The 21875-nt window shown below is 44.1% G+C and overlaps 1 protein-coding gene across 1 annotated transcript in view; it reads right to left on the reverse strand.

The window, feature by feature from the left end:
- LOC141148296 (interferon-induced very large GTPase 1-like) overlaps positions 1 to 20144 on the reverse strand; it is a 79131-nt gene extending 58987 nt beyond the window's left edge. The window contains exon 1 of the mRNA XM_073635589.1: positions 19597 to 20144. Coding sequence (XP_073491690.1) covers positions 19597 to 19606 — 10 coding nt within the window. The 5' untranslated portion in view covers positions 19607 to 20144. The remainder of the gene's footprint in view (positions 1 to 19596) is intronic.
- Between the last annotated feature and the right edge of the window lie 1731 nt (positions 20145 to 21875).

The following is a 21875-nucleotide window of genomic DNA, read 5'->3' on the forward strand; positions in this document are numbered from 1 at the left end:
TCTTGGTGGGCGCTGGAATGGGCCCTGCTGTGAAAAATTATATCAAGAATTGTAATAGCATGCCCCTGTTGAACAGGTTCAGAAAAATTGGGCCTTTGGCCTTAGGCAGTGGTGGTGGTGCCACAGCACTGCAACCCCTCACAGATACTTTTGTTGTGTGCAGGAACGAGCCCTGCTGTTAAATATTTGATCCAAAATTGTAATTACACGCCCCTGTTAAACAGGGGCAGAAAAATTGGGCCTTAGGCAGTGGTGGTGGTACCACAACACTGCAACCCCTCACAGATACTCTTGTTGAGTGCAGGAACGAACCCTGCTGTTAAATATTTGATCAAAAATGGTAATTACACACCCCTGTTAAACAGGGGCAGAAAAATTGGGCCTTAGCCACTGGTGGTGGTGCCCAGAACCAAAAATGTTCTTAGAAGCTATTAACATGAACATTGATGAGGAATAGGATAGTCACTCGGCATAACTGGATAGTCACTCAGCATCAGCATAGGCAGTCTTGAGGGGATCTCACATTTATAAAAAAAATAATCAGTTACAACAGCATCAGGTGCTTGGTAGCTGGTGATCCAAGACTGATTCATTTTTATGAAGGTGAGCGGATCAACCGAGTCGGTGGATAGGCGCACTCTGTGATCGGTTACAAAGCCTCCAGCAGCACTGAATGTGCATTCCGAATTTGATCCATCCCCAAGACCCAGTAACCCAGTGGATTTTCAGTTGGAAATGTCTCCAAGTCTAATCTTGCCCCTAGGTATTCCTGCACCATGTACAACAGATGCTGGCGATGGTTGCTGGAACTGATCAGACCTTGGGGCTGCAGACTAAAAGATTGTCTGAACGCATCAGTAAGACGGCCACCTTCTCCACTGCTCCTTCTGTGACTGACCGAAGCCTCAGCAACACGTTGTCCAGGAGGACCAGGAAATTGAAACCTCCCAGGCTCTGGAAACGCAATGCACAAACCTTTCTGCAAGGCCTCCCGAAGATGTTTCATCCTCTGCTCCCTCTGCGACAGCTGGATAAGTTCTGCCACCTTACCCTTGTAACGTGGATCAAGAAGGGTTGCCAGCCAGTACTGATCCCTCTTCTTGATACCACAAATACAAGGGTCCTTTTGCAGGCTTTGCAGGATCAGGGAGGCCATGCAGCGTAGGTTTTCTGAGGCAATTGGTCCGGAGTCCTCTGGGTCACTAAGAATGACCTGATCCGCAGCCACCTCCTGCCAGCCACGTACAAGTCCATGGGTTTCTGGGGACTGGAAATGATCCCTTGAAGACTGCTGCTGATGCTGAGTGCCAGGCTCCTCCTCCATGCTGTCACAATCCTCCTCCTCCTCCTCATTCTCCACTTCCTGTGTGATAGGCGGGCCTGCAGGAATACTGTCTGGATAAAGGGGGCCTTGAGAGGTAAGGAAGTCCTCCTCTTCCTCCCTCTGTTCTACCTCAAGTGCCTTGTCCATTATTCCACGCAGCGTGTGCTCCAACAGGTAGACAAGAGGGACAGTATCACTGATGCATGCACTGTCACTGCTCACCATCCTCGTGGCCTCCTCAAATGGTGACAGGACAGTGCATGCATCCTTGATCATGAGCCACTGGCGTGGCAAAAAAAAGCCAAGCTCCCCTGACCCTATGCTGGTGCTGAACTCGCACCGGTAGTCATTTATGGCCCTCTGCAGCATTGCCAACATTGAGTTCCACCTGGTGGGCATGTCACAGATGAGGTGGTTCTTGGGCAGGTTGCATTCCTTTTGGAGGTCAGCCAGCCGAGCACTGGCATTATATGACCGGCGGAAATGCCCAGAGACTTTTCTGGTCTGCCTCAGGAGAATGTGTAAGCCCCGGTACCTGCACAAGAACCGCTGCACCACCAAATTAAGGATGTGAGCCAAACAGGTAACATGGGTGAAGTGTCCCTGTTGGAGGGCAGAGAGGAGGTTGGTGCCATTATCGCAAACCACCATTCCTGGCTAAAGCTGGCATGGCTTCAACCACCTCTGAGCCTGCCCCTGCAGAGCGGCCAGAATCTCTGCCCCAGTGTGGCTTCTGTCCCCTAAGCAGACCAACTTAAGCACCGCATGGCATCTTTTTGCTAGAGTGCTTGCGTAGCCCCAGAACGCCTACGGAGCACCGCTGGTTCAGAGGACAAATCTGCACAGGAAGAGGCCACAGAGGAAGAAGAAGAGGAGGGGTGGAGGAGAGAGGTGTGGCAGAATCACCCCTACCAGCATTTTGGAGGCCTGGTGGCAGAACAAGCTCCAACAATACTGCACCCTGTCCTGCATCCTTCCCAGCTGCCAGCAGGGTTACCCTGTGTGCCCTGAAAGAAAGGTAACGTCCCTGTCCATGCCTGCTGGACCATGAGTCAGCGATAATATGCACCTTACTGCTGACCACCCTGTCCAACAAGGCCAAGACATTTGCCTTCCACATGTCGGTAGAGAGCCGGAATGGCCTTCCGAGAAAAAAATTGGTGTTTGGGAACCTGCCACTGAGGTACCGCACATTCCACAAATTCTCGAAAGGGGGCAGAGTCTACCAGCTGAAAAGGCAGCAGTTGGAGTGCTAGCAATTTAGCCAAACTAGCATTCAGCCGCTGAGCATGTGGATGGCTGGGACCAAATTACTTTCTTTTAGCAACTGGGGTAGGGAAATTTGCCTGCTACAATCGGATGTTTGTGTACCGCTAGCAGATTGCCCGGAAGTGCTTGGGACACCTAATTCTACACCTTCATTCCTCTCAGTGCAGGTCTCTGAGAAGACTGAAGTTATAGTGGGGTTGGAGATCCCAGCTGATGAGGAGCAAGAAGAGGTCCGCCTTGTTCTTTGGTGTGGGTCTTTTAAATACTGTTGCCAACGGACTGCATGGGAGCTCAAGATATGTCTGGTCAAGCATGTGGTGCCCAAGCGGCTGTTTTGGCCACACGTGATACTCTTCAGTCATATGTTGCAAACAGCAATGGTGTGATCTGCTGCTCACGTCTCAAAAAAGGCCCACACCAAAGAACTTTTGGAAAAACACACGGAGTCAGCAGCGCCCTGCACATGCGGAGCTCTGCAGTGTGATGCATTCGGTTGCCTGCCCTTAAGCTGGCCCCTGGAGGGCATCCTGCCTCATTGGAGATGTGCCTCCTCCTCCTCTACCTCCTCTTCCTCTCTTCTATCTGGCACCCACGTAGAGTCAGTGACCTCATCATCCCCTCCCTCCTCACCACTGGAGCAAACCTGGCAGTCTGCTGCAGCTGGGGGAACCTGACTGCCAGTTTCTTGTCCTTCTTTGGCACGGGGAATGCCACAGGGAAGTCCCGTCATGTCCCATGCGTCAGAGGGGGGCGGGGTCACTGGGTGGCCCCGCCCCCCATTATTTAAGAACCTTCAGAAGAGGAGAAGCGTCACACAGCGGGAGCCTCCCTCCATGCCCGGAGAAGAAGATGAAGAAGAGAAGAAGAAGAGAAGAAAAGAAGAAGATGAAGAGAAGAGCGGGAGCCTCCCTTCATGCCATGGGTGCGGAGCGGCCCGAGGAGAAGAAGATAGAAGACGCCGCAGAGGAGATGCTGGACGAGAATGCCAGAGGAAGAACCAGAAGAACCAGAAGAAGAAAAAAATGAAGAAAGAAGAAAGAAGAAGCATTTAAATAAAGGAATTGTAAAAAACTGTCTGTCATTTTTAACATTTTTGACAGTTTTTTAGTGAAATGGTAGGGGTACAAAGTACCCCCTTACCATTTCACACAGGAGGGGGGCGGGATCTGGGGGTCCCCTTGTTAAAGGGGGCTTCCAGATACCGATAAGCCCCCCGCCCGCAGACCCCCACAACCACCAGCCAGGGTTGTGGGGATGAGGCCTTTGTCCTCATCAACATGGGGAAAAGGTGTTTTGGGGGCTACCCCAAAGCACCCTCCCAATGCTGAGGGCATGTGGCCTGGAACGGTTCAGGAGGGGGGGCGCTCTCTCGTCCCCCCCTCTTTTCCTGCGGCCTGCCAGGTTGCATGCTCGGATAAGGGTCTGGTATGAAATTTGGGGGGACCCCCACGTCATTTTTTTTTTAAATTTTGGCCGGGGTTCCCCTCAATATCCATACCAGACCTGAAGGGCCTGGTATGGAATTTAGGGGGACCCCCACATCATTTTTTTTTTAAATTACGGTTCGGGGTTCCCCTGTGGGGAATTCCCATATTCCCATGCCGTTTTTATCAATGAACTTCTATGTTTATTGTTGGACCGGCAATGCAATAGCCGCGAGTAGTTTTAAATGGCTTCTTTCCTTTCAAATGTCATTTTGCTGTCAGACTGTTCTAAACAAGGGAAACATGCGCCCCTTTACAGGAATACTATAGACACCCCCCAGCTACGAAATTTAAAGGGATATTACATTTTTATTGTTTGACTTTAAGCATTATTAAAATCACTGCTCCTGAAAAAACTCCCGTTTTTAAAACTTTTTTTTGCATTGATCCATGTCTCCTGGGGCAAGACCCAGGTCCCCAAACACTTTTTATGAAAATAACTTGCATATAAGCCTTTAAAATTAGCACTTTTGATTTCTCCCATAGACTTTTAAAGAGTGTTCCGCGGCATTCGAATTTGCCGCAAACACCCCAAATTGTTCGCTGTTCGGCGAACAGCCAATGTTCGAGTCGAACATGTGTTCAACTCGAACTCGAAGCTCATCCCTATATATATATATATATATATATATATATATATATATATATATATATGAAATACACTGTAGCTAACTGAATCAACTGCCTGCCAAAAATATATTAGAAACAGTACAGCAGGAACAGTCTGCAGTGAGATCTAGCTAAACTGTATTGCAGCCATTTGCTAAAATCATTTAAGTTCATTTTTTTTCCTCATTAATGCACACACAGCATCCCATATTGACATAAAAACACAGAATTGTTGACATTTTTTCAGATTTATTAAAAAGAAAAACTGAAATATCACATGGTCCTAAGTAGGGATGAGCCGAACACCCCCCTGTTCGGTTCGCACCAGAACATGCGAACAGGAAAAAAATTTGTTCGAACACGCGAACACCGTTAAAGTCTATGGGACACGAACATGAATAATCAAAAGTGCTAATTTTAAAGGCTAATATGCAAGTTATTGTCAATAAAAGTGTTTGGGGACCTGGGTCCTGCCCCAGGGGACATGGATCAATGCAAAAAAAAGTTTTAAAAACGGCCGTTTTTTCAGGAGCAGTGATTTTAATAATGCTTAAAGTCAAACAATAAAAGTGTAATATCCCTTTAAATTTCATACCTGGGGGGTGTCTATAGTATGCCTGTAAAGGGGCGCATGTTTCCCGTGTTTAGAACAGTCTGACAGCAAAATGACATTTTGAAGGAAAAAACTCATTTAAAACTACCGCGGCTATTGCACTGCCGACAATACACATAGAAGTTCATTGATAAAAACGGCATGGGAATTCCCCACAGGGCAACCCCGAACCAAAATTAAAAAAAAAAAATGATGTGGGAGTCCCCCTAAATTCCATACAAGGCCCTTCAGGTCTGGTATGGATATTAAGGGGAACCCCAGCCAAAATTAAAAAAAAAAATTGACGTGGGGTTCCCCCTAAATTCCATACCAGACCCTTCAGGTCTGGTATGGATTTTAAGGGGAACCCGCGCCCCAAAAAAAAAAAAAAACGGCGTGGGGTCCCCCTAAAAATCCATACCAGACCCTTATCCGAGCACGCAACCTGGCAGGCCGCAGGAAAAGAGGGGGGGACGAGAGTGCGGCCCCCCCCCTCCTGAACCATACCAGGCCACATGCCCTCAACATTGGGAGGGTGCTTTGGGGTAGCCCCCCAAAGCACCTTGTCCCCATGTTGATGAAGACAAGGGCCTCATCCCCACAACCGTGGCCGGTGGTTGTGGGGGTCTGCGGGCGGGCGGCTTATCGGAATCTGGAAGCCCCCTTTAACAAGGGGACCCCCAGATCCCGGCCCCCCCCCTGTGTGAAATGGTAAGGGGGTACTTACCCCTACCATTTCACTAAAAAACTGTCAAAAATGTTAAAAATGACAAGAGACAGTTTTTGACAATTCCTTTATTTAAATGCTTCTTCTTTCTTCCTTCATCTTCTTCTTCTTCTGGTTCTTCTGGCTCTTCTGGTTCTTCCTCCGGCGTTCTCGTCCAGCATCTCCTCCGCGGCGTCTTCTATCTTCTTCTCCTCGGGCCGCTCCGCACCCATGGCATGAGGGGGGAGGCTCCCGCTCTTCTCTTCATCTTCTTCTTCATCTTCATCTTCTTCTTCATCTTCTTCTTCTTCTTCTTCTCTTCTTCATCTCTTCTTCCTTCTTCATTTCTTCTGCGGGCCGCTCCGCATCCATGCATGGAGGGAGGCTCCCGCTGTGTGACGGCGTCTCTTCGTCTGACGGTTCTTAAATAACGGGGGGCGGGGCCACCCGGTGACCCCGCCCCCTCTGACGCACGGGACATGACGGGACTTCCCTGTGGCATTCCCCGTGACGTCACAGGGAAGTCCCGTCAATTCACCGTGCGTCAGAGGGGGGCGGGGTCACCGGATGGCCCCGCCCCCCGTTATTTAAGAACCGTCAGACGAAGAGACGCCGTCACACAGCGGGAGCCTCCCACCATGCCACAGCATGGCTGCGGAGCGGCCCGCAGAAGAAATGAAGAAGGAAGAAGAGATGAAGAAGAGAAGAAGAAGAAGAAGAAGATGAAGAAGAAGATGAAGATGAAGAAGAAGATGAAGAGAAGAGCGGAAGCCTCCCCCCTCATGCCATGGGTGCGGAGCGGCCCGAGGAGAAGAAGATAGAAGACGCCGCGGAGGAGATGCTGGACGAGAACGCCGGAGGAAGAACCAGAAGAGCCAGAAGAACCAGAAGAAGAAGAAGATGAAGGAAGAAAGAAGAAGCATTTAAATAAAGGAATTGTCAAAAACTGTCTCTTGTCATTTTTAACATTTTTGACAGTTTTTTAGTGAAATGGTAGGGGTAAGTACCCCCTTACCATTTCACACAGGGGGGGGGCCGGGATCTGGGGGTCCCCTTGTTAAAGGGGGCTTCCAGATTCTGATAAGCCCCCCGCCCGCAGACCCCCACAACCACCGGCCACGGTTGTGGGGATGAGGCCCTTGTCTTCATCAACATGGGGACAAGGTGTTTTGGGGGGCTACCCCAAAGCACCCTCCCAATGTTGAGGGCATGTGGCCTGGTACGGTTCAGGAGGGGGGGGCCGCACTCTCGTCCCCCCCTCTTTTCCTGCGGCCTGCCAGGTTGCGTGCTCGGATAAGGGTCTGGTATGGATTTTTAGGGGGACCCCACGCCGTTTTTTTTTTTTTTTTTGGCGCGGGGTTCCCCTTAAAATCCATACCAGACCTGAAGGGTCTGGTATGGAATTTAGGGGGAACCCCACGTCAATTTTTTTTTTAAATTTTGGCTGGGGTTCCCCTTAATATCCATACCAGACCTGAAGGGCCTTGTATGGAATTTAGGGGGACCCCCACATCATTTTTTTTTTTTATTTTGGTTCGGGGTTGCCCTGTGGGGAATTCCCATGCCGTTTTTATCAATGAACTTCTATGTGTATTGTCGGCAATGCAATAGCCGCGGGTAGTTTTAAATGAGTTTTTTCCTTCCAAATGTCATTTTGCTGTCAGACTGTTCTAAACACGGGAAACATGCGCCCCTTTACAGGCATACTATAGACACCCCCCTGGTACGAAATTTAAAGGGATATTACACTTTTATTGTTTGACTTTAAGCATTAATAAAATCACTGCTCCTGAAAAAACGTCCGTTTTTAAAACTTTTTTTTGCATTGATCCATGTCCCCTGGGGCAGGACCCGGGTCCCCAAACACTTTTTATGACAATAACTTGCATATAAGCCTTTAAAATTAGCACTTTTGATTTCTCCCATAGACTTTTAAAGGGTGTTCCGCGGCATTCGAATTTGCCGCGAACACCCCAAATTGTTCGCTGTTCGGCGAACTTGCGAACAGCCAATGTTCGAGTAGAACATGAGTTCGACTCGAACTCGAAGCTCATCCCTAGTCCTAAGTATTCAGAACCTTTGCTGTGACAATCATATATTTAACTGTCAATTTCTTCTGATCATCCTTGAGATGGTTCTACACCTTCATTTGAGTCCAGCTGTGTTTGATTATACTGATTGGACTTGATTAGGAAAGCCACACACCTGTCTATATAAGACCTTACAGCTCACAGTGCATGTCAGAGCAAATGAGAATCATGAGGTCAAAGGAACTGCCTGAAGAGCTCAGAGACAGAATTGTGGCAAGGCACAGATCTGGCCAAAGTTACAAACAAATTTCTGCTGCACTTAAGGTTCCTAAGAGCACAATGGCCTCCATAATCCTTAAATGGAAGACGTTTGGGATGACCAGAACCCTTCCTAGAGCTGGCCGTCCAGCCAAACTGAGCTATCGAGGGAGAAGAGCCTTGGTGAGAAAGGTAAAAAAGAACCCAAAGATCACTGTGGCTGAGCTCCAGAGATGCAGTCAGGAGATGGGAGATTGTTGTAGAAAGTCAACCATCACTGCAGCCCTCCACCAGTCGGGGCTTTATTGCAGAGTGGCCCGATGGAAGCCTCTCCTCAGTGCAAGACACATGAAAGCCCGCATGGAGTTTGCTAAAAAACACCTGAAGGACTCCAAGATGGTGATAAATAAGATTATTTGGTCTGATGAGACCAAGATAGAACTTTTTGGCCTTAATTCTAAGCGGTATGTGTGGAGAAAACCAGGCACTGCTCATCACCTGACCAATATAGTCCCAACAGTGAAGCATGGTGATGGCAGCATCATGCTGTGGGGTTGTTTTTCAGCTGCAGGGACAGGACGACTGGTTGCAATTGAGGGAAAGATGAATGCGGCCAAGTACAGGGTTATCCTGGATGAGAACCTTCTCCAGAGTGCTCAGGACCTCAGACTGGGCCGAAGGTTTACCTTCCAACAAGACAACGACCCTAAGCACACAGCTAAGGGTCGTTAGCTGTGTGCTAAAATAACGAAGGAGTGGCTTCACAACAACTCCGTGACTGTTCTTGAATGGCCCAGCCAGAGCCCTGACTTAAACCCAATGGGGCATCTCTGGAGAGACCTAAAAATGGCTGTCCACCAATGTTTACCATCCAACCTGGCAGAACTGGAGAGGATCTGCAAGGAGGAATGGCAGAGGATCCCCAAATCCAGGTGTGAAAAAACTTGTTGCATCTTTCCCAAAAGACTCATGGCTGTATTAGATCAAAAGGGTGCTTCTACTAAATACTGAGCAAAGGGTCTGAATACTAAGAACCATGTAATATTTCAGTTTTTCTTTTTTAATAAATCTGCACAAATGTAATAAATTCTGTGTGTTTCTGTCAATATGGGGAGCTGTGTATACATTAATGAGGAAAAAAATGAACTTAAATGATTTTAGCAAATGGCTGCAATATAACAAAGAGTGAAACATTTAAGGGGGTCTGAATACTTTCCATCCCCACTGTATATATGTATATATATATATATATATATATATATATATATATATATATACTGGACTGACTGTATATATATATATATATATATATGAAATACACTGCAGCTAACTGAATCGCCTGCCTGCTCAAACTAAATAAAGTGACACTCTCTCTGTCTCTCTTTCTCTCTCGCTATCTCTCTCTTAACAACGCCACCAACACACTACACACGGCCGACGTGCAGGCGGACTTATATAGTGTGGGGTGTGGACTTAACCCCCTGAACCATAATTGGCCAAAGGCACCCTGCCTTTGGCCAATTATGGCTCCCTTCGCTGAGGCGCTGTGATTGGCCAAAGCATGCGGGTCATAGTGCATGCTTGGCCAATCATCACCCAGCAATGCTCTGCAATGACGCAGTGCATTATGGGCCATGACGTGCCGCTCGAATTTGGCACGAACGGCCCATAATGTTCGATCTTCATCGAACGATCGAACAGCCGATGTTCGAGTCGAACTCATGTTTGACTCAAACAGCCAGCCCATCCATAGCTGCAGCTAAGTGAACAACCTGCCTGCCTGAAGTATATTAGAAAAAGTGCACCAGGAACGGCCTGCAGTCAGATGTAGCTAAACTGGATACAGTGGATATATATATATATCTATATATAGTTATATATAGATATATATATATGAGACTGTCTGTTTATATATATATTAAATACACTGCAGCTAACTGAATAACCTGCCTGCCTGCTCAATCTAAATGACACTCTCTCTCCGTCCACGCCAACAACACACTACACGGGTCCGACGTGCAGGCAGCCTTATATAGTGTAGGGCGTGGACTTAGTCCCCCTAAGCCATGATTGTCAAAAGGCACCCTGCCTTTGGCCAATTATGGCTCTCTTAGCTGAGGGCGCTGGGATTGGCCAAAGCATGCAGGTCATGGTGCATGCTTTGGCCAATCATCATACAGCAATGCACTGCGCTCCCGCAGTGTATTATGGGCCGTTACGCGCCGCTCGAATTTGGTGCGAATGGCCCATAATGTTCGGTTTTCAAAGAACGGGCGAACAGCCAATGTTCGTGTCGAACCCATGTTCGACCCGAACAGAAAGCTCATCCCTAGCGGTGACGTACGACAAGCCGAGAAAAAGTAAGTTCAATAGCCTGTGCGGCTCCTTCTGCTTGATTCCGAGCATGCGTGAACTTTGGTGCTTGGACTTGTGTACACACGCTCGGACTTTCCGACAACAAAGTGAAGTTGGCTCTCAAACATTTGTGTGTGGAAATTCCGACAGCAAATGTTCGATGGAGCATACACACAGTCGGACTTTCAGAGAACAAGCTCACATCGAACATTTCCTGTCGGAAAGTCTGACCGCGAGTACGCGGCATTAGAGTTATGCCCCGTACACACGGTCGGACTTTGTTCGGACATTCCGACAACAAAATGATAGGATTTTTTCCAACGGATGTTGGCTCAAACTTGTCTCAAATCCGATCATTCTAAACGCGGTGACGTAAAACACGTACGTCGGGACTATAAACCGGGCAGTGGCCAAGAGCTTTCATCCCTTTATTTATTCTGAGCATGCGTGGCACTTTGTCCGTCGGATTTGTGTACACACGATCTGAATTTCCGACAACGGATTTTGTTGTCGGAAAATTTTATATCCTGCTCTCAAACTTTGTGGGTCGGAAAATCCGATGGAAAATGTGTGATGGAGCCCACACACACGGTCGAAATTTCCGACAACAAGGTCCTATCACACATTTTCCGTCGGAAAATCCGACCGTGTGTACGGGGTATTACACTATAGAAAAGGTTTCTCTTCCTATTCTGCTCCTCACAATTAAAATCTTGAAAGGGAATAAGAGGATTTCCCTTCCCTGTTCTATCAGACACTTGTAAATAAAACAGGAAGGGGAGTATTTTCCCTCAGTTCTTGCTCTGTCTGGTACCCAGGAATCGAGAAGATATCTTCCCAATGTGGGCACAGCAACAAAACATTGACAGAGTTTCTCACCAGTGGCCGCCGGTCCATAAGGGGCGCAGGGGTGCAGGGTCCATAAGAAAGTTTTGCCAAATAAGAAACCTAATCATAGAGCGATTTATTTTTAACCACTTTTAGACCAGTTATATTGCAGCAGGTTGGCTCTATTGCACGAATCGCAGTAGATGTACGTCACTTCATGCAATAGATACAGTGGGCACGTGCGTGTGGCGCCCGAGCCGATGCGCATGGCCGGCGGTCGCGATTTCCACGGGCCATCTGCAATTGCTCCACAGATAGCCAGAACAGGGATCTGTCAATGTAAACAAACAGATCCCCATTCTGTCAGGAAAGTACAGAGATATGGTCTGTTCCTAGTGATTAGAAACAGCGATCTCTCTCCTCCTCTTGTCATTCCCCTCCCCCCACAGTTAGAAACACCTCCCAGGGAACACATGCAACCCTTTGATGGCCCCCTAGTGTTAACCCCTTCCCTGCCAGTGACATTTACACAGTAATCAGTGCATTTTTATAGCTCTGATCGCTGTATAAATTTCAATGGTCCCAAAAAAGTCTCATAAGTGTCCGATTTGTCCACCGCCGCAATGTCTCAGTCCTACTAAAAATCACTGATCACCGCCATTACTGGCAAAAATTCTTATACATATTTTTGGTAAAAAAAAAAAAATTGCAATATATATGCGTATATTGATTGGTTTGCACAAAAGTTATAGCGTCTACAAAATATTGGATATTTTTTTTTTACTAGTAATGGCGGTGATCTGCGATTTTTATTGTGACTACGACATTATGGCGGACACATCGGACAATTTTGACACATTTTTGGGACCATTGGCATTAATGCAGTGATCAATGCTATACAAATGCATTGATTACTGTAAAAATGTCACTGGCAGTGAAGGGGTTAACACTAGGGGGCGATCGAGGGGTAACTGTGTTCCCTAGGAGGTGATTCTAATTGAAGGGGGAGGGGACTGACTAGAGGAGGTGACGGATCATGGTTCCTAGCTAATAGGAACACACAATCTGTCATTCCTCTTCAGAACAGAACAGGGAAGTGTGTGTTTACATACACTCGTCCCTGTTCTGTGTCTCCTGCTCACGATCGCTCGTGGCTGGTGGTCATCGCGACCGCTGGGCATGAGCATCAGCACCCCCGCTGTGCAGCGGGCACACCTGCTAAACCGACTCTGCGAGCCAATGTATAGCTACGTGTTTTTGCACAGGGGAGCCAACCTGCCACAGTATAACTGCGGCGGCGGGTCGGGAAGCGGTTAAAACATACAAAATCTCATGCTCCAAATTCCTTTGGAGTGAACGAAGACCCAGGATTAGCTATGCTCAACTTGCTCTACCAAAAAAATCTAGGCGGGATAGGTCTGCCAGACATCCTCAAATATTATAAAGCGATTCACCTGTATAGAATAATCGATTGGAATGTCCATAATTCCTATAAAGACTGGGTCTCTCTGGAAGCTTCATTTACAACCCTCCCCCTCAAGTCCCTACCGTGAATACTGGAACGCCATACTCCATCTGAACTATGTACACACCCACTAATTGGGCCCCCCATACAATGCTTTTACAAGGTTTGCACCCACACCTCGCTATCATCCACTCCTGCTCCGCTAACCCCACTTAGAATGAACCCAGATTTCCCCGGGTATGAATCACCAATACATAAAAGACTATTGGTCGTAAGATCAAATCCTAGCCCATCATTTTTACGAACATGGGAAATATCTATCGAACTCCCGTATGTCTGCCCGAATGGACAAACCACCCATCCCCTTCTGGACCTTTTTAATGCTCACACATTATCTCAAATCTTTAGACAAAAGAGATTCCTGCTCAAGACAACACCTTTTGAAATGCTCTGTGTACAAAAATCCCCACAACACCATCTTATATCCACCACGCGCTCACTTCTCCTCGCGGACTTCCATCCTAATGACACTAAAGCATGTAAAACCTGGGAAAGAGACCTCTCCATGACCCTATCACAAGAAGAATGGGAACGTATATACCTCAATATACACAAAGGTTCTGTAAATTTCTCCACTCAAGAGAATGGATACAAAATACAATCTCGCTGGTACTGTACCCCATCCCTTTTGCACAAAATTCAACCCATGTACCCCAAATCTTGCTGGAGATGCCAAACGGACCAAGGCACACTACTGCACATTAGGTGGTCCTGCCCACACATCCAAAACTTTTGGCAGGAAGTTTGTTGCATAACTTCTAAAGTGACAACTTATGACTTGACACTATCCCCAGCGCAATTCCTATTACACCACTCACTCTTTCCACATAAAACCTATCATAAATCACTTACCATGCATCTGATTAATGCAGCAAAACAATGTATCCCGATACACTGGGGCTCTATAACCTCCCCCCCCCCTCCATCAAGGAATGGTTCAACAGAATAGACAAAGTAGCAGAAATGGAAGAATTAATTCACATTGCATGAGACACACCCAAAAGATTTGGGATTGAATGGGCTTGCTGGAAACATTTCAAATCAACCACAGAATTCTCTTGGCTGCACAATATGCCCAACCAGGTGTCCACCTCAGCACGGCCAGTGACTGGCTCTGGTGTCCTCTCATCTCTACTCCCGTAAACCACACTCGGTTTTGACGGTCTCATCTCTGACTCCATCCTGTCACGGTATGCCATCTGGATATCTGAAGGAGAGCCTGCTGTTCTCAGCCATCTCACCCTATCCTTACCAGGTTCTAATGTGATCCCAGCATTTCATGGACTCGCTGTGACCTGTAGTCCTACACCCTCTCTTCAGTCCAGAGACATATCTGAACTCTACATTACAGTTTTTCATGTGAGTGGATATTGCTTTTCTTAATAAATTATTGTTGATATAAACTCAGAGGCGCCCCTCTCCTTGTTTTTTTACCATAATGTATTATTATTGCTGTTTTTCTTTGTTATATTACCCTGTATCTGTAATTTCTACGATTGATGAAACTTTTTCTGTTTATATAGATAATGTTTTTTATCTTACTTTGAAATGTGCAATCATAACGGTATGTTTTGAAACATTGATAAATAAACAATTAAAGAAAAAAAAAAAATCTTTATGGAAAAAAAGAAGCCATTAGGACTCATTCACTGCAACACATGGCAATGCACCATACACCATTTTCAATGGCAACCCAAGAAGTGGCAGCTGGTGAAGTTTTAAGATGGGGGGGATCCAGACCCCGTCCTTCCATTTTGACCCCTCCCACTTTTCCGCAAGCCCCACCCCTTATAGAATCCACCCACTCCATCCCCTGTATTCCACTTGCTTCAACCCATAGTGTCAGGAGTATACAGATCAGGGTATATAGGATAAAAATAGTATATAAAACAATCAGTTACTAAACTGTGGTAGTATACCACAAACAGCGCTAGTAGTACATCATATACCAGGCTGTACAGTATACACAGGGCTCTGTACATCATATACCAGGCTGTACATTATACACAGGGCTCTGTACATCATATACCAGGCTGTACAGTATACACAGGGCTCTGTACATCATATACCAGGCTGTACAGTATACACAGGGCTCTGTACATCATATACCAGGCTGTACAGTATACACAGGGCTCTGTACATCATATACCAGGCTGTACAGTATACACAGGGATCTGTACATCATATACCAGGCTGTACATTATACACAGGGCTCTGCACATCATATACCAAGCTATAAGAAAGACTAAAAAAATAAAATGAATACAGTCATCACATTTAGGGACTGGAATAATGCAATATCTTACATGTTTGCCTTTGGGTTCAATATCTATTGAATCCATAACTTAGAGCAGATCTACACAAGGTATTATCACTTAAAGTGTATGTTCACAAATAACAAACCTATAGTGTTCTGATCTCTGTGGAACTACGAGTCTCAGGATGTCCTGTCCATGCCTATGACAATTGTTCCTCAGTCCCTCAGCAGCACAAACAGCTCAATGCTTGAATATCATCAGACATGTTGCATATAATTATATATAAGAATAGCAGCAGTTCCATTCATCAAATCCTTAAATCAGTGCAAAGATTGGACAGATCTAAAAAATTGGGGGCACCTACCCAAAAATAATGAAGTAAATCTCAAATGCTCTGCACTAGTAGTAGACATTATCTAGACACAGATAAATGTGCAGACACGGGCATCACAGCAAAGTAAAAAAATACTTAGTTGAGGGGCAGAGAGGTACGTCACGTGCAGAATTTATAGAGGAATAAAAAATGGAGGATTGGCCCAAGAAGGATGTGTTATACAGAAACATGCACCTTGCACAATACATATGAATATCTATATGCTACTTCTAATATCTTTTTATTATAATTTTTATAATAAAAAGATTATTTTACTGTAAAAACTGACATTTTCCCATTGTCCCCAACTGGGATAAGACAACGCTTAAAAAAAAAAAAAAAAAATGCGGGCTTAACTATATATGATCTGCACTGCACAGTAATAAATATGGCATATGACTGCAGCTTAAACTCTGTCCTTATGACTAATAGTTGTGCAAGAAGTCGAGCAGTGGAAGAGTTAATGAGTAATAAAAGAATCTGAAATTTAATATAAAACAGAACAGCAGAACCAAAGCATTAAAATTATAATTAAAGTCCTCATTATTAAACTCAAATGAAAATGCATAGAGGTATAAGAATTTAAGGCATAATTAGCAGGATCAGACGAGAATGCAAAAGCAGTAAATTAACCAGTAACTCAGACAAAAAAAAAACAAAAGGAAGATATTATCAGTTGGAGGGATCAGGAATGACTTGAGTATGATGTCCAGAAAACTGCACAGAGATAAGACAGTCTGGAAAGTAATTGAGGGATGTAAAGCCAGGAAAAAGCATTGTCACAGCTTTATGAAGCAGGTCGGGGAGGTTAGGAATTGTGAATGCTGACATGTTTATGTGCAAAAGCAGGACTGCACCTAATGCCCCGTACACACGTTCCGATTATCGTATGACAAAAATTGCTTTTGGACAGATCGTTCGATAATCTGATCGTTAGTACGCAGCTTTCGACAGCTGATCACGACAGTCCGTCCAACCAAATCCCTAGCGCCAAACAAGAAAACGTTGGTCGGACGACAGCCCATCATATGACAATCGTGTAATCAGTACAGTATGCGTCCGCTAAAAGTCGTTTGACAAACACCACACATAATCCGAAACACGAAAATAACACACGTATTTGATATCATTTCTGATACGTTGCTACGAACGTATCCAGAATCGTACAACAAAAATCGTAACTAAATAGAGCACATTTTGCACTGTTGTATCCGATATTAGTTTTATGCAACAAAAGTCGTACGATCGGTCATACGATAATCGGAACGTGTGTATGGGGCATTAGACACAACTACAATTACAGATTCTCTTAACATATCAGCTAGGCAGCTGGCAGATGTTCTTCATTACTGAAAAAAACCCTCAGGGCTGCATGGCGTGCTCTCTCTTACCTTGCTTTCAGCTCTGCTCGGGCCATGCAAATAACGGAGCTGCCGACGTCACTTCCGGTTTTTCGTCTATTCCACGAAACCCAGAAGTAACCTCTAATTTAAACAACAATGCTCCCGCCCGTAGTGATTCTACGGGCGGAAGCTAATCGGCGCTTTGGTTTGCACCGCAAGGTGGGTTAAAAGCCCGAAAATGAAGCGCCACATCTGCAATCTCGTGATTGCATTGACGTGGTACTTCCCATAGTGCACTGCGTCCGGCCCCAGGACACAGTGCACTTAAGGACCTTTTTTTCAATTTTTTTTTTTAAGGGCCAGTTTTCAATTTTTTTTTGGTGACTACAGGAGGGGGGCGGCACCTAGGCACCCCCTATGGATGGGCCGCCACTGAACCCAAAACACTGAGGAATGTATCTTTATTGCAGCCCACTGAAGTGCATGGTAAACCACTACTGTATGCACTGTTAGAAAAATTATGCATATCCAATTTTGGGTCTGTTATAGCATGTTGGCAGTACATATAAATGAATAGGTTGCCTTAACACAACTCAGGTGAATGCATGACATGATGTTGACTAGGTGTGAATGGGTCCATACAGTTTACTTTTAAAAACAATTCAGCAATGGAAGCTCCCTCACAGCCATGCTCACAAATGCATAGCAGTGGGGAATTATTATTCCAGCTATTTCAATGCGATCACATTATTATGGTAAATATCTAGAAATATAATATATTTTATAGAGGGGGATTTACTAAAGGCAGGGACTTAAGCTGGGCAAAGATGGTTAGAATCTCGGCTGGTTCAGCAGGGTCCGGCTGAGATTCAATTCATTAATGGGCAGGCTGATTGTACCCAAGTTGATCCATCGATTAACTTGGGTACACCCAGAATGTCAAATTTCTAGCATGGGACTATTGCCAGTGGCTATAGCTAGCCGCTACCAATAATCACTTTGTTATCCTTGCAGGGGTGGCTCCCTGCCCCCCCCCCCCCCGCTGGGAGAACACAATCTCTATAGGAGGGATTCCCCTATCAACACTGACTGTGCTGATGGGGGTATCCTGGTTGCAGGAAAGAAAATCGCTTCATCTATGGCCCGCCTTACTATTGAGATCAATACAGTCCCTTGGGTGACACTTTGCAGTGCTGGAGTTGTGGTATGATAAATAGATTTGTAATATTATCTGATTATGTAGAAATAGCTGTAATTAACAGTTAACATATAGCTATGGCCCAAACTTTCAAAAACCATTTTTATTGTGTACAAATAATAAAAGTTACTATTGTACATGTCACTAGGGTCTAATGCTGTATCTAATGTAATGCACACTTATGTACATTAAGAGTTTTTTAATAGTTTTTACACATTTTTTATCTTTTTTAATCTTTGTACACAATAAAAATGATGTCTTTTTTATGTTTGTGGTCTCTTTAATGTTGCCTGAACAACTTCCCATTCATTTTTTTTTAATAATAAAACTCTAAACTTTTTTTTTATCTCGGTGACAATGATTACCAGGGTAAATGTATCTTCCCGGGGGGCAATGTTAAAAAAAATACTGTACACAGTATATAAAACAATAGTTTAAAAACATATAATCGTATACAAAAGCAACTAAAGTAAAAAAGAAATAAAGAAAGAAATCAGTTTCCTTCATGAGAGACATTGTTATAATTATCTTTATATAATCTTTATTTTAGTTTTCAAATACATTTACATATTACATAGAAGCCCTTACAGATGCATTCTACACAATACTGAACAAAATGAACCCACCACTCTCTACCTAGGTGTTCATAGGAGTTTTGAGGAGGATCGTGATGCAATAGATTTAGACCTTGGGGGGCCCAGGCACTTCAGGTTCTGGGGGCTCCCCATACAAAGAGTTTCTTAACATTCCCAATGACAGTCACATATTTTTAAAATGCATGACACAACATCATTCTGTGGTCATGCATGCACACACACACTCATAGCTCTGTATCATACAATATACCAGTCCATAGTAAAAACGTTTACATGATGGTCGGAAAAATATTACTTCCCAAGATATATTTACTAAAATAAAGTAATTTTGTATTATTATATATGTTTTATTACTTTATTATTGTCATATGTATTTTTTTAATCGTTTGTAATTCTTATTATTTTATTATATTTTGGTTAATTTATATATATTTTTAATATTACTGTATATTATTTTTTGGAGTTTTTTTTATTATTATATATTTTAAATTATTTAATTATTATTTATTTTCCTATTGTCTCATTTTTTTTTTTATAGTGGGGGGCCCCTTTTGTCAGGGGGACCAGGGCAGTTGCCCCTTTTACCTCCTTATAAATCTGCCACTGCCTATGTTGGAGTGCCAGCTCTCATTTTATTCTACACAATACACATACGCACACATTTTTTTTCAATCGGTTTATTGTATCCACACTGCATTACTTATACACACTCACAAACATTTGGTTTGAATATTTTCCAAATCAGGACATAAATCATGATATAAAATGATAAATCTAAACACACATTTATACACGAATGTACACATATATGTAAGTATCTGCGTAAGTAATCACTGGAAATCACTTACCTGTCTTCATTTTGCGATGAACAAATCAGAATGGAAGTATTCTGCTTTATCCCGAACTCTCATGTATCTGGAATCTATATCTTGTGTTTTATATATATAATAAATGCTGGTTTAACGCACTTTTTACCCCAGCCTTATTTTGTGTGCGTTGACCTTCCTGGTGGATTTCACTCCCTGCTTTCTGCTCTCATTTAGTTTCATGCTGATTCAGTTGTATTACTTTATTGTATACTGAGGCGTGGATATTACAATGCAGCAACTTAATGATTAACAGACACTATCACTGTAAAGTTATATCTCATACTATACAAGGTATATTGTTATAAAGTATAGGTCTAGTATTTTTTTATTTATTTTTTGGATGGGAATGGGTTAGATATCCTGGCATGTTTTTTTTTTTTGTGTGTTTTAGCTGTCTGTTTCCCAACTAGGGAGTTTTTTCCTCATTCTCTAAAAGTGAGAGAAAATCTCCTCCTAGACAGTTGTCACCAGAACAAGGGTCCCAGTTAGAAAATTTCCCTTGCATTCTGTTCAAGTGGCAGCCTACTTATTATTATTATTATTATTTTTATTATTATTATTATACAGGATTTATATAACGCCAACAGTTTGTGCAGCACTTTTCAATACAAAGGGAGACAGTACAATTACAACAAAGTTCAATACAGCAGGAATAGTAGGGCCTTTCTCATGGAGCTTACAATCTAAAGGGGCTACCAAAGGTAATCGCTACAGGGGATGATCTGATGGAGGTGGCCAAGGTACAGTTTTTAGGTGGAGGTGGGGTAGGGTGGGTTGAGTTTTTAAGGATTGCCTAAGAGCAGACAGGGTAGGAGCTAACCCAACATACCAGGGTTGGGAGTTTCAGAGGATGGGAGAGGTTCTGGAGAAGTCCTGGAGGCCAGCATGGGAGGAGGTGACGAGGGAGCTAGAGGGCAAGATGTCTTGGCAGGAGCGGAGTTGAACTTCTCATTTCCCCGCAATGCATCTTCCAGGTTCTTCCTATACCTCCTTCTCTACCCATATGCTCTTTTGAGGTGTACTGTATTTATCTATCCTCTCAAGTTTCTTTGAGGATTGCAGTCATTTATAGGCCTCCTGGACCAGTGTCATACTTTCTCGATAATTTCTCTGCATGGCTGCCATTCTTTCTCTCCTCTGAAGTACCCATCATCATCCTCAGTGACTTTAACATTTCAGGCAGTGCTTTAGCATTTTAGACTTTACATAATTTTTTGTTCCAATGAGAATGGTCACCCATATAGACGAGTGAAAGTGGTTGAGTTTGGTGAACCATTGGGAAGTCTGCAAACTCCAAACTTAGTGCAAACCCCACTGAAGTCTATGAAAGCTGAATCTTGTGATTTGTTTATGGCCTCTTTTAAGGCTAATAAGTAAGCTATAGTTGAAGAAAGGTCATGGGTTGCTGGGCACCATGCACCAATGAAAAATAAGAATTAAAAAAGCATTGTTCAGCAAGGAGAGATTCTTTTGTGGTCAAAAAGGCAATATTGAGAATACACCGGTCGATTAAATAATATACATGGTGAAAGCCTTTAAGTGACAGTACAAAGAAAATGGAAAAAAATGGCATAGCTCCCCTTAAAATTCCACTCAGACCATTATCCAGACATGTAGCCTAGGTGGTCAGGAAAGGAAGGCCAGCTCAAATGTAACTCAATCTTCCTGCACCAGACCAGCCCCCATGTATTTCAACATTGAGAGGTTACCTTGCAAGGGAGAGTGGTCTCTATCCTTTGCAAGCCACCTTGTCCCAATGTAAATCAATCATTGATAATGGCAACTTTGTTGACCTTATTTGGTAATTTTTACATACTAAAATTTGTAATATGCTCAAATTTTGGAAGATATTCCCTATTTCATATTTAGAATAACAGCAATTAAAATGATTATACTTCCTCAATTGTTATATGTATTTAGAGCCCTATCAATCAAAATCACTAAATATTTTCTTGATGGGATTCAAAAAGAAATTAACAATTTTATTTGATTAGACAAACATCCAAGGCTCTCTAAACTCACACTCACACACGTGCACTGACTTTAATTGCTGCTATTCTATCTAAAAATAAAATAGTTAATTTCTTCCAAAAGTTGAGCATATTACTGTTGGAATACTGGTGAGGAAACGCATCCTGCTTCTGCTTCTGCGTACCTTCTCCCTGCTCTAGCTTGCTCCCTGCACTTTCTGCAAGATCTTGTTACCCAACACAGCTTGGTGTGCCTCTCAGGCTCTCTGAAGCGGGGTTTGAATCCTG

The sequence above is a fragment of the Aquarana catesbeiana genome, linkage group LG06, assembly GCF_042186555.1.
Source record: "Aquarana catesbeiana isolate 2022-GZ linkage group LG06, ASM4218655v1, whole genome shotgun sequence".
Taxonomy (NCBI): Eukaryota; Metazoa; Chordata; class Amphibia; order Anura; family Ranidae; genus Aquarana; species Aquarana catesbeiana.